The sequence below is a fragment of the Cnephaeus nilssonii genome, assembly GCF_951640355.1.
Source record: "Cnephaeus nilssonii genome assembly, chromosome: 9".
Lineage (NCBI taxonomy): Eukaryota > Metazoa > Chordata > Mammalia > Chiroptera > Vespertilionidae > Cnephaeus > Cnephaeus nilssonii.
This window is the reverse complement of record NC_137080.1, coordinates 73452285-73466582: the sequence shown is the minus strand read 5'-3', so window position 1 is coordinate 73466582 and position 14298 is coordinate 73452285. Positions and strand designations below refer to the sequence as shown.

Genomic DNA, 14298 nt, shown 5'->3' with positions numbered 1-14298 from the left:
CCTCTCTGAAATCAATAAAAATATATTTTATAAAAAACCTCATAGATAAGGACAACAGTAGGATGATTATCAGAAGGGAAGGGGGATGGAAAGAGAATGAGGAAGGTAAAGTGGGTCAAATATATGGTGATGAAAGGAGACTAGACTTTGGGTGGTGAGCACATGGTGTAATACACAGATGATGTATTATAAAATTGTAGCCAATATTACTGCAAATTTTTAATTTAATAAGTAAGTAAACAATGTATTGTAACATTGGCAAAGGCAGTATCTCTGAAGTTAAGAGAACTAAGATATTAGTTTAGAGCAGGCTATAGATACAGTGAAGGATTAAGGAACCAAAGGAGCTCAAACCAAAAGAACGCAAAGCCATTTGGTGAACTCCCTCAGCCCACTGGCGAACAAGCTTAGACTGAAAAAGGTGATGTGGTTTGTCCAGGGTATCATAGCACACTAGTAGGAGCTGGGGTACAGACTTAGGTCTTCTAAATCCCAGTTCAGAATCTACAGAAAGAGAAAATGGCTTCACACACATAGGCCACAAAAAGGCATCACCTGGCCTTGCCCCTGACATTATGTTTTCTTCCTCTCTCATACCAGAGCTGCTATCAATAATGCTTTTGAAATGTATCTGTACTAAGGTATAAACAACCAATAATAGCTAAACTTCGCAAGCCAGAAGGGAATGGCAAGAAATATTCACCCTGATGAAAAGCAAGGATCTACAACCAAAATTACTCTACCCAGCAAAGCTATCATTTAGAATTGAAGGTCAGATACAGAGCTTCACAGATAAGAGAAAGCTAAAGGAGATCATCACCTCCAAACCAGTATTATACGAAATGTTGAAGGGTCTTCTTGAAGAAGGGGGAAAAAGGTAAAGAAATATGAACAATAAAATGGCAATAAATACATATTTATCAACAATTGAATCTAAAAATCAAAATAAATGAACAAGGAGTCTAATGAACAAAATAAACAGATGAATAAAATAGAACCAGAGGCATGGAAACAGACTGAGGAATCTCAGAGAGAAGGGGGAAGGAGGGGTGGGAAGAGATTAACCAAAGATCTTATATGCCTAATAGTATATGCATTACCTATGGACACAGACAATAGGGTAGTGAAGGCCTGGGGTGGGGTGGGACCCAGGATGGAGGAGGGCAATGGGGGGTAGGGGGGGTTAACATCTATAATACCCTCAACAATAAAGATATTTTTTTAAAAAAAAAGAAAAGAATTTGGTTCCTCCCAGGGGCTATTTCTGTTCCTACAGGTGGACAAATTTCAAAATTTTAAGCTAATTATGGAATTAGAGGGATATAATGTTTGACACATAATATTCAGTAAACATTTGCTGAAGAGACAGTGAGAGGGTGAGTGAGCTGGGGGGAGTAGGGGGTAAAAGGTGGCAGCCTACAATACTTATGCAGAATGCTTTTGGTCCAAAGGAAAGAAAGAAGTGCTCTGTTAAAAATTTTGAAAACTTATAGAATTCTTCTACTCAGTGGATGGTTACAAGACGTTTTCTCTTTTCTACAAGAGCAGAAGATAGTAATAAGATAACAGCATAAAGCGATTACAGTGTACTAAGTCCTCTTCAAATACATTACCTCATTTAATCCTCAAATGAAGAAACCACCCTTTTTTTTTTCTTTTTTTTTTACAGATAAGGAAAGTAAGACTTGGGCTAAATTTAAGTCTTCTGACTCAAGATCTCCTAAGTTATCTTTCCTCTGCTATCCCAAGTCTACAGTGAATCCCTACCACATGCCAGAAAGAGCTTCATCTATTGATGAACCATCTCTCTTCCCTACAAAACACAAAAACCATATTGGTTCCGGGGTAGACACAAGAGCATTATTAAAGGAAATTTAATTCCTTCATATATTTTTGTTAAAATAAAAACAGAGTTTATACTATTTGAGAGAGTTTGGGTATTAATGCAAACGAAAGCAGTAGGTTGTTAAAGGTGGTTCACAAGATTCTTCTACCTCATGAGTCTCTTAACGTAATTATTTCAAGAGTAGAAGTTTAACTTTGGAAGACTGGCACACAGCTGTGAAGGGTAGTGACCAGTGTTCAATTCATAACGCCACCACTTACTGACCATGTGACCTCTGGACCTCAGTTTCCTCTCATATAAAGTATCCCTTCAAAGATACTGAGAAACTAAAACGACATGCCCACAGGGTTCAGTACAGGGCTGCCCCCTAGTGAGAGATGGTAACTGTGTACCAGGGTGAATATTGTTACTTAAAACTTATTCACACTACTTGACCCTGTCCATATTGATTTTGTCAACACAGGCAAAATTTTCAAGCCAAGATGTTTGCTTCCAAAGACAATCTCTTCCAACATGTTTTAACTATTCTGGCAGAAACAAATGTAATCAACACATTTTTAGTGTCTCCAAGTTTCAAGAATGTGTGAAAATGCTCCACAAAATATTTTTCACTATGAAGATGGCACAAATGTGATGGCTACCTTTAGCAAATGCTCATTTATTTCTTATTCATATACAGGGAAAATTAACCACAGATATAACTATTTTTCTTATACAGCAAAGAATTGTAAACTTTTGCATGTCCTTCATTTAACTGGATAGAGGCATTATAATGCTCAAAGAGACCCTAAATCTATGCAACTATTTTATAACTAAATTTTCACAAACTGGTTATGAAATCCAGGTGACTAGAAATAGTAAAAAATATTTTTTTTCATTAAAAAAGATAGAATGATTCAGAAAGAAATGAGTTCGTCAACTCTAAACCAAATGACCTTTGTTTTCAAGATCTGTAGAGCAATGCTACCATTTGAAAGGTGAAACATTTAGATGTTATCCTAGTCCTTGAATTCTAAGTAAAATTCTGTAGCAAAAGATTCATCAAAGACTTGGTTAAAGAAAAAGGTATTAAATAAATATTATAGTTCAGTGAACTTGAATACTAACGTATTCTAATATCTTGAGATGGTTCTCAATTTTTTAAGGTTTTATAATATAAAAGCCAATTAATAAAAAACATTCAACTCTTCATTATTCAGGTCCTGACAATATCTATAACAATAAAAGAGTAATATGCTAATTAGACCAGACAGCCGAATGACCTTCCAAACATCATTCCAGATGTCCTTCCGGACAAAGCCACAGTGGCGGAGGCCGAGGCAGAGGTGGTTAGTGGTGATCAGGCAGGCAGTGGAGCACTGAGGGGCGATCAGGCAGGCAGGTAGAGGGGTTAGGGGTGATCAGGCAGGCAAGCAGGCAAGCAGTTAGGAGCCAGCTATCCCGGATTGTGAGAGGGATGTCCGACTGCCAGTTTAGGCCCTATCCCACAAGGGTCCCAGATTGGAGAGGGTGCAGGCTGGGCGGAGGGACCCCCCTTCCTGCCTGCACGAATTTCGTGCACCAGGCCTCTAGTAATTTGTATAATATCTACACTCCTCTCCTCCTTCTCTCTTTGGCTTCTTTCCTCATTAGGTCACTACACTCTTCACTGTCAATTCACCAAAGGATGAAAGGAGTATATAAGTAGTTCAGTTTTCATTAGTTAATACAATTACATAGTGTGGTTAGAAGTTAAAATTTGACCTCTCTGAGTTTCCATTTCTTCATTCTATAAAAGAAGAACTGAATGTTTTGCCTATTTCATACAGTTGTTAGGATGATCCAAAGACACAATATGTCTGAAAGCATTTTTCAATTCCAAAGCAATATACAAATCTAAAGTATTGCTTTTTAAAACATTTATTTATACCTCCTTATCATAGTAAAGGTATGCTGTGAGATTTCTATTAAGCACTCAAGGAGAGGCTGGCTGACCCACCGCACAGAACCCCCGAGCCTGGAGGGACAATCTAGGTCAGCAAGGATTTAAAGAGGTAGGCTGGTCACCTATACTAAGAAAGACAAATGTCACAGGATCAGTAAAGTTCAAGTCAGAGGCTTGAACTAAGCCTAAGGTTAAGAAAAGTTCAAAGAATTGCACACTATTCTACTTAGAAGCTAACTCAAAAGTCATCAAGCCCAACCTGCTTGTCTCAGAGTAAGAATGGATCAAATGGAGAGAATATGAAAAAGTTCTTGAAGGAACAAATAAAAGGAATAGGGACTAACAGACCACTTCTGGGGTGTAATATTAATCAAGGGCTAAAAGCCCTCTAATTCTCCAATGAGAGAAATACAGACTCCAATGCAAAAGAGCTCTGTGCAAAGTTCTAACCGAAGCTAATGAAGCAGAGTCCAACACCTCCAAGGTAACAGGAAGAATGTCCTAAGAGCAGTAGCTGAGCTGTTGGTTCTGACTCTGTATGGCACCAAATAAACAGTTTATCTGGACTACAGGGAAGTGAGACATCAAACTCCTCAGATAAATAAAGGTCATACCATTCATCTTTTACCTAGAACAGTGGTCGGCAAACCGTGGCTCGCGAGCCACATGCGGCTCTTTGGCCCCTTGAGTGTTCTAACGCCACTTCTTCAAAATACACTCGCCCAAGCCGAAAACCGACTTCTGCGCATGGGCCACAAAGTTTCAAACGCACTGTATGTGCATGCCCACACGTGGTATTTTGTGGAAGAGCCACACTCAAGGGGCCAAAGAGCCGCATGTGGCTCGCGAGCCGCGGTTTGCCGACCACTGACCTAGAAGATGGGGAACTTTGGTAATATCTCCATATCACAATTATTTTACAAATTCGAATGGCAGATTTACGACTTATTTTCACATAAATTTTTCATTGAAGTTTCAAAAATTATTAGATATACAATTAGGAGGGGAAAAGAGGCTTCTGTACCAATGAGGAAACAGATTTTAAAAGTTTCCATTAATGAAAACATGTAAGGCTTACTTGATTCCAAATTATGCAAAAAAAAAAAAAAACAGTTGGAAAACATATGTGAACAAACCAAGTGGTTTCATCCATAAACATGTGGCAACCAAGTCGCTTCCTCTTGCACTGACCTTCACACCAGACCTACAAAGGTAATGACGTAACTAGATGCTTCCTTCTTTTTTTTTAATATATTTTTATTGATTTCATAGAGAGGAAGGGAGAGGGAGAGCGAGATAGAAATATGGATGTGAGAGTGCAACATTGATCGGCTGCCTCCTGTCCACCCCCTGCCGGGCCTTGACCAGGAATTGAAAGCATAGACTGATGCTTTCTCTTTAAAATGCAGCCACTGTAAAATGTAAATAGAATTGATGACATAATATTGGCAAGGTGTGGTGGTGTCTATAAACAGGAGCACCTCAGGAGAACCAGCAGCTAAGGCCAATGATGACGGTGGTGCACACGAGCCCTAATAAACACCTCACCCTGTCACTGTGCAAATGATAGCATGACCTGGCCAAGAATGTGTAACATCACATATACACAGATTTTTCTGCTAACAGACAAAGTTAGAAATAGCTTTAGAAAAAAAGCCATCAACTCCTAACTAATAACATGTATAAGAGGTTGCTTGGGTAATTAATGTACTTCTCACAAAGGCAAATAAATATTCACTTTTTTTTTAATCCTCACTAGAGGACATGCTTAAGAGAGGAAGGGAGAGAGAGAGAGAGAGAGAGAGAGAGAGAGAGAGAGAGAGAGAGAGGAGAAAAACATCAATTGGTTGCCTTCCATATGGGGATCAAATCCAAAACCCAGGTATGTGTCCTGACTGGGAATCAAACCAGCAACCTTTTGGTGCACAGGACAATGCTCAACCAACTGAGCCACTCCAGCTGGGCTCAGTCACACTTTAAAGACAACTAAAAACCCCAGAGAAGTAACTTGTCTAAAGCTAAATATCAGTGTTAGGAATAAAGAGTTCAACTTCCTGGCAGTCTGTGTTGTATTCAAACGCTACCCAAACGATTCTGATTTTAGACTGGGGCCGGGGAATAGCTCACGTAACAAAGACAGAATAGATTAGGGCAATTTCATGGGTGCCCCTCGCCCCCAATATACACACAGAGAGAGACTTGAAAGCAATTATGTGAGTTTTTCTGTATATAAAAACTGATAAGAGAATTAGAATTTGGCTTTTCAAACTTATCAATCAGCCAGTCAGTACTAATAATTGTATTGTATCCCCCCTGCATTTGTCATGAAGCTATTATCTTGTCATGACTGCGTTCTGATTTAATTGTTACCCACAGTGCAGCTAAGTTTCCAAAGGCTATTCCACAGGAAAAGTCAGGCAACTTGAGCTACAGAAATTCAAAGATGTGCATTCTCTTAAAGAGGTAGTCCCACAATAACAAAAATGCAGGCTTTTGAAATTCAAGTGTGATAAAAGAAATCGATGTCATACAAAAATAAAATCGTAATAATCAACCCTACGGCTACAAATTAAATGCAGCAAGAACTCTACAGCTTTCACACTTTAATAAGAATATACTAGTAACTTTTTAAAAAGGCAAACTACAGAACCTGTCCGATGTGAGCACCTGGAGTACTTATTTACACCTTACATGCAGGCTCCCTGGGTCACTTACCTCATTTTCACATGTGTCCTTAGAAGCCGAGGGCACATTAGTATAGAGGGAATGACACCTCTTTTTTTCAACCTGAAAATGCTGTACTGCATGAGGGCAGAATCTCTCAGGGTTTCGCTTTTCTTGCCCACTGCTATCATTTTGGGATGGGTCTTCAGAGAACCCACTTTTTTCAAGTGCTCTCTCTGTAGCACAGTGGGTGGGACTTAAGCTGGCTGCCTTTGGGAAAGGAAAAAGGTCAGTTTTGCTCTGGAATGTTGTGTCTCTTGTGTTGACATCCTCTAAGTATTTCTTCCTCTTGGCACCATACGGAGTGCTGTCTTTTTCTGAAATCCTTTCATCCTGCTCGCTGACTTTGACTCCTGTTTCACGGTCTTTCGCAGGAGAAACGTTCCCCTGGTAAGACCCACTGCTTGCAGCACCCGGCAGAAGTTTCTGTTGCACGCTGTCAGCTACTCCTTCTGTCTCCCCTGGTGGAACCCCACCTTCCAGGGTGAGGGCTGGGGTAGCGGATTCTTCCCGTACCAGTCGCCTGGATGAAAGAGCTGGCTGTTCTCTCGAGAGCCGGGTGCTGCTTCTCTGCTTTCCTTCATTTTCATTGTTTGGCTCGACTGGCTCCGTGTCATCTACAATTTTCTTGATCAGTTTTCTTCTGAAATATTTTCTTCCGGGAGAATATTTTTCAGGGCTCCAAGGAGTTTTGGCAGGATCTACATATTGTTCTTCTTTCTCAGCTCTTACACATCCACAGACATTCCCCATTTGCTTTGCAGGAAATCACAGTTCCACAGATTCACTCATTTCCAAATACAGGGCTTACTTGGATCTTCTCCATTAAATCCCAAAATCCCACACTGACCTCTCACTCCTCAGACTTTGTGACCATCCTCTTCAGCACGAGGCCATGTTGCTTATGAGAAAGGCGCACGCAAGGAAGGCCATGGCATCCTGCCCAGCTGCGTCCCTGTGTCTCATTAGACAGTGTGGCTTATTTCTGGCCACCAATCCTCTTAGACAAACATCACTGCTCACTGTCAAATTACAACGCGGAGGAGCTCGCCAGGCAAACCCTGGGCTTTATTATACGAGAAGATTCTGACCCTCACTGTAACTTTCGGTTTTCTGAGCTGCAGCTACACTACCAAAGTTTGCGTTAACCTTTGAAACTATTGGTGGTTCAGCAAATCTGAGTGCAAACAGAAAGCAAATGCCAGCTAAGAGACACTTAGCAAAGTGCCTTTCACATTTAGTTTCAAAGTGCCTTTCAAATTTCCCTTCAGAGAGTCTCTACCCTATAACTTTTTTTTTTCTTTCCTTAAGAAGCATCAACTAATTTTGGCACTTGGAAAAATAAAATAAAAACCTCAAAAATATCTGTAAAATACATTAGAACTCATTCAAAACAGCAGCCATAAAGCAAAAAAAGGACAATTTAATAGCAGAAGGAGATAAATGCAAAGTGCTTAAAATAATCAATCTTTTAAAATTGTTTGTAGTATTTTTCCTATGACATAAATTTCCAAGCCATTTCCATTATGTGCTCATTAGGATTTTCATATAAGCAAACAGATAAGTTTTATGATTTAAAGCATGGAACACTTAGCCAAAAGAAACACTTGCGTGTTCTCATACATGAATTAGGGCAGTTAAGCTTTATATGTAAACTTTTATAATTGTACCCTAGTTAAATATTATGCAGTTTTTCTAGGGCACTGCTATAAAAATAATAAGCCAGCATGGAACCTGATTAAGCTGTGCATATTTCTAACACTGAGTCATAGATACAGTACAAAGGATATTAGTATCGCATGACTGGACTTACACGTAAGCAGAAATCATCTGACTAATAAAAACAAATTGATAATTGCCTTTCTCTAGGTAGCGTTTGGACTGATCAAAAGATGAAGCTCAGCATGGTGATTTCCAGAGGGAAAGGGAGGTGGGGGAGGTAGCAGAGAGTAAAGGGGAAGAAGTGGTGTAGAAGGAGACTTGACTTGGGGTGGGTGGTGAACACACAACACAATATTCAGATGAAGTTATTATAGAATTGTACACCAGAAACCTATATAATTTTATTAACCAATGTCAACCCAATAAATTCAATAAAAAAGTTTAAAACAAGATGAAACTCATTGTTTTTTAAAATCCTATATAATAAAACCCTAATATGCAAATCGACTGAATGGCAGAACAACTGGTCGCTATGACGCGCATTGACCACCAGGAGGCAGACACTTGACACAGGAGCTGCCCCCTGGTGGTCAGTGCGCTCCCATAGGGGGGCACCACTGAGCCAGAAGCTGGGCTCATGGCTGGTGAGCACAGTGGCAGTGACGGGGGAGCCTGTCCCACCTCCACTGCAGCACTAAGGACCCCTCAGGGGATGTCCGACTGCCGGCTTAGGCCCACTCCCCTAGGAATGGGTCGAAGCCAGGGGAGCAGGCCAGCAGGCAAACATCCCCTGGGGGGTCCCAGACTGCAAGAGGGCGCAGGCTGGGCTGAGGGACCCTCCCCCAGTGCACAAATGTCGTGCACCAGGCCTCTAGTAAGAATATAATTAAACAGTCAAGTTAGCAATGTTGTTGATATTTGTCAATTATAGGCCTGTATGGTGAGCTTCTCCTTAATCATTTAAAGAGAAAAGTAAACAATCTTTAATGGCAAAAACTGAATATCCTAGAAGACAAGCTGGCAGTAATAAAGCCTCTGGTTTGTTTGTTCATTTTTAATTTGATTTGCAGTGTCAAAGACAATAAAACATCATTCAAGATAATTTAAAAATGGAACAACTTGCCCAGCCAATGTGGCTCAGTTGGTTGAGCATCATCCTAGGCACCAAGAGGTCACCAGTTCAATTCCTGGTCAGGGCACATGCCTGGATTATGGGCTTGATCCTCAGAAGGGGGCATGCAGGAGGCAGCTGATCAATGATGTTTCTCTCTCATCAGTGTTTCTCTCTCTCTCTCTCTCTCTCTCTCTCTCTCTCTCTCTCTCTCTCTCTCTCTCCTCTCCCTTCCTCTCTCTAACATCAATAAAAATATAATTTTTTAAACAGTGGAATGACTGGTATCTGTACTGACACAACAGAGGCACAGCCAGTGATCTGCACATCACCCACCCTGCCTCCAGCCCTGCCACACTGAGCAACTGTCCACTCCTCTCTCAGAAACACCCAACCTCACTCTCTGCCTGGTAGCTGGCAAACATCTTGCAAAGCCGGTCTCTAATATCAGTGAAAATTCCCCTTATTCTCTAAACCTTCCTGATCCTACTACAGCACTCTTTCTCTACACCCCTATTTTTATTTCTATCACAACAGATTCATCGCCCTAGATTATAGTCAGTTTTATGAACATTCTCCCAATAGATAGAACAAAACACTTCCTTATCTTAGTATCTCTGGATCTAGCCTATGGTAGCAAAGGATATAGGATTACTGTGTTGGCCATACTTACCTTCAGGTAGCCTGATTAGAAAAGAGATTCAATTTATGGTGCTTATAACAGATAGTTTAGAAATAAATAAATTTGTCTTCTGAAATTACTTCCCTTATTTATGTAAAGTATAGAGAGAGGGGGAAAAAAAGCCCAGTCACTTTGAGTGAGGATGATTACCATGGCTATAAATAGCCTTGTATCTTGGCATAACCAGTAAAATCGTTCTAATCTTTAATTGTCACACTACTAAGAAAAGTCATTTCATCTAAATAAAGGAACATTTCTGATTTACCAAAACACTGATGTGTTTCATTTTAAATAGATCTTGGTCTAATTTTTAAAAACTGGTAATAATTTAACAATCGTTATCTTGTAATCCGGGTCCTAAAAGACACTGGATTCTATAATATAGGCCACAGGATCATATTAGAAGAAAAACTTCCTTTTGGTTCTTTTGTGGCTGGTTCTCCTCTCTCTTCCAAAGACACCTGAACTCCAAAGAGCTTTCTTAATATATAATTTTTTTGAATGACTTTTCACTTACATTTCCTCAAACATGCTACTTCTAATTCACAACCATTTACTGACATTTGGTCCATTATATTTTCTGGTTTCTGCTCACAGTAGCTTGAGAGTATTTCCTCCATGGTCTCCAATGTCTTCCTTGTATACAAAACTATTAACCTGTAACAAAACTATTAAAACTAAAACTATCAGTATTTTTTAATCCTCACCCAAGGATATTTTTCTATTGATTTTTAGAAAGAGTGGAAGGGAGGGAGGAAGACGGATAGAAACATCAATGTGAGAGAGACACATCAATTGGTTGCCTCCTGCATGCACCCCAACCCGGGCTGGGGATTAAACTTGAGTGGAATCAAATCCGGGACTCTTTAGTCTGTGGGCCAATCCTCTATCCACTCAGCCAAACCAGCCTGGACTAAAACTATCAGTCTTAAAGTTCTCAAGTTCTCTAGTAGCATTTCATACTGTTCACTATTCCTCTCTACCTGAAATTATCTTCCCTTGATTTCATCAACACTACATTTCCTTGTTGCTTCACCCATCTCATCAAATGTTCCTTTTCTGTTTCCCCAAACAGATCTTCTTCCTCCCTCACCCCAATCATGGGCCTTCCCCCAAATGTTTGTCCTTTGCTCTTGGCTCTTTTCCATGTATGCTCATCTCTTAGGTCCCCTAAAGACCCCCTGTCTCTGGTAGATTCACTGGCCACTTGTGTACTGGTAACTCGCAAGTCTATCTGTACCTTTGACTTCTCAGCTCTGCTCTGCTCACAAACCTCCAACCTCTCAGCAGACAAATGGAAAGGATACCCCACCTTGCCATCGAACCTGCCAAGGTCTTGGGTTTCCCCCTTACCATCACCCCCATTTCTCTCAAAGTTTGCTTTTTGTTTGTAGGTTGGTTGGCTCAGTTGGTTTTTTTATCTCCCAGGCTGTAAGTTTAGAGTAATCTTTATTCCCTCTCCTTCATCCATTATTCACTATCACCAAGTCCCTTTCTTCTTCCTTTAAAATGCCATCTCTTGGGGTCCATTTTTCATCCCCACCTGAGTCTTGGCCTTTATCACTCCACTCAGAAATCACGACCTCAGCTTCTTAGATTATCTCCCTCATTATGGACTCTGCTCATTTCAATTTATTTTACATAGAATTGATACGCTGAGTTTCCTAAAAAAATTATTTTTCAGGTGCAGAAGGATTAAGTGATTTATTCAATGCCGTCACAGCCATAAATAAAAGAGCCAACAATGAAACTTAACTCTGCCTCCCCCCAAAACCTGAGTGTTTCCCCACTGCCCCACAGGGATTCTCACTCCAACATTCAAAGCACAACCTGTCTCACCAGCTCCATCTGTAATGATGTGATTGGCTCCCTGTCCCACTATGTCTCTAAACCTCCAAAGTGGGGTTCTTACAATTTCAACCCTACTAAAAGTCGAGGAACCTGATCCACTTGGGGCTGATTAACAACGCCCTGAGAAAGCTGCCGAGGAAATCCATGTGAAATCAGCTTTTGGCCAGTTGTACTTAAGTCTTTACCCAATTCTGGTAACAAGGTCTGGCTCCATGCCCAAATCTCTGCCTTGGTTTATGGCTCAGTCCCCGGGGCCCCCTGAGGATGGGGTCCTCTAGAAATGGAAGCCCACAGGCCTTCAGGGTCCTGCCTCCAGTTCGTGTTACTGGGTCTCCCAGATATCAATGCCCAGATGAGTGGACATTCACCTATGTTAGCTGCCCTGTAGTCTGGCTGCCTGACACCTGGTTACCTGGGTCTCCTGGTACCTGAGTCTGCTCCTCTGATTTCTGGTTGCTGATTCTTCTCTCAGCTGCCTCTTCAAGAAGCTGGAACCTACCTAGACTCTACTTCCTGTAGCTCTCCATACCTGTCAGACTTTTCCTGTTCCCAAATGAGCCCCAGGTCCACGATTTTCCACCACTCCCCTACAAACCCTATGTCCCAGTCGGATTTTTTTTTAAATATATTTTTATTGATTTCAGAGAGGAAGGGAGAGGGATAGAGAGATAGAAACATCAATGATGAGAGAGACTCACTGATTGGCTGCCTCCTGCACGCCCCCTACTGGGGGGATCAAGCCCGCAACCCCAGCATGTGCCCTTGGCCGGAATCAAACCTGGGGCCCTTTAGTCCACAGGCTGATGCTCTATCCACTGAGCCAAACCAACTAGGGCCCTAGTCGAATTTTTAAAATATAAGAAGTAAATCTAACTCCTCTCAAAATCTGGCTCAAAACCCCAGCTCCTTTCTGAAGCTGGCAGGCTTCTTCCCCCTCTTTCAAGGCCAACAACACAGTCAGTCAGTAAGATGTGCCACGTGCCTACTGTGGGCCAGCTCTGTGCTGCACACAGACACTGTGTGGGCAGGCACAGCACTAATAAACAAAAGCAAATTCCAAAATTAGGACTCAGCTTTTCAAATGAAGATGGTTTTTTCCAAAAAGTATCATTTTATAAAAACTAAAACTCACAATCAGCTCTCAATTTATTAAATCATTCGTTGCGAATAAATTTTTATGTATTTGCATTTACCCTCCCCAAATCTAGTTTGAAAAAGTGTAGCTCTATACAAAAACATGAATACTAATTGAGAAGATCGCTTTTTCATAATTATACTGCCATCTAGTGTCTACCAATAAGAGAAAATAGTTTGCATAGTGAACAATAATACCCATGAAAACCATTCTATATTAATGATTGAGTAATAAAATTTTCATATATCTATATCATGTAATACTTTCCAATAAACAAAAGAAATGTGTTTGCATTCAATTAAAAAGAATCTTGTCATCAAACTCTGAGATTGCAAGCTTTGTCCTAAAAACATTTCAGGTTATCAACAACAGGAAATGGGATACCAGGTTCACAAGCAGTTACTTGAAAGAAATAATACAAATATATTGTTTAAGAAAAGAAGCCTAAAATTTACTATCTTCCATAGAATATGAATGCATAATTCATTCTTGATGTGAATGAACCATTTGGAACTAGCAATAAGAGGCTAAAAGAATTGACAATCAAGAAAAATTAAGCTTACCTGAAAGTGCAGAATTATTGTCCATATTAATCCCAAAGTCAACTTGGGATTTCCATCTGTTATGTCATCATTTCTAATATTCACTAATTTCACCTGTTTTATATGTGAAGAAGAGATAAATAAAAAAAACTGTTTTTCAAACCATCACATGACTTATCTTTATCTATATAAAAGTGATGCTAAATTACACAAAGAAAAAAACTGAATGATTTAAATACCAGTAATCCTCAAAATACTGCTTTACCCCCTATCTTCACTCATTTTATATTGCAAATTATAAAGGAACCACAAAGAAAAGCGGGGATTATCTTGGTTTTGTCTTCTAGATCAAGTAATAAAACTACTCATTTGTTAAAACAAAAATACAGCTTAAGTGAGAAGTCTTGGATACTTGAGATTTTTTTAATTGGACATTTGTCTTTTGAAAATAAGCTTTATTTTACAATTAAGTAGGAAGCAGTTCTAAACCATAAAATAATTTTTAAAACACTGTCACACTTCCTTCACAAAGGTTTAAATAAAAACTAGTATTACTTTTCTATTTCTTTATCACAAACTGTTACCAAGATAAGTAAATACATATGTGACTGGACATTTGTAAGGCTGTTCATATATATATATATATATATATATATATATATACACACACACACACACACACACACACACACACACACATCAGATACATATATATATATATATATATATATATATATATCAGACTTAAAGCTTATCAACTGTCATATTATGCATTCAAGTAAATAAATGCAATGATGACATCTAACATTACCTCCTGGATG

At 39.8% G+C, this 14298-nt stretch overlaps 1 protein-coding gene across 15 annotated transcripts in view; it reads right to left on the bottom strand.

Annotated features, from left to right (window-relative positions):
• The window catches only part of DST (dystonin), a 435295-nt gene that overhangs the window by 211490 nt on the left and 209507 nt on the right, over nucleotides 1–14298 (bottom strand). For 14 of the 15 annotated variants that reach the window (XM_079780748.1, XM_079780749.1, XM_079780745.1 and 11 more), the window contains one exon: nucleotides 13499–13591. In XM_079780748.1, coding sequence (XP_079636874.1) covers nucleotides 13499–13591 — 93 coding nt within the window. Of the gene's footprint in view, nucleotides 1–6485; nucleotides 7843–13498; nucleotides 13592–14298 lie in introns of those variants that run through there. The other variant, XM_079780757.1, reaches the window with a different exon arrangement.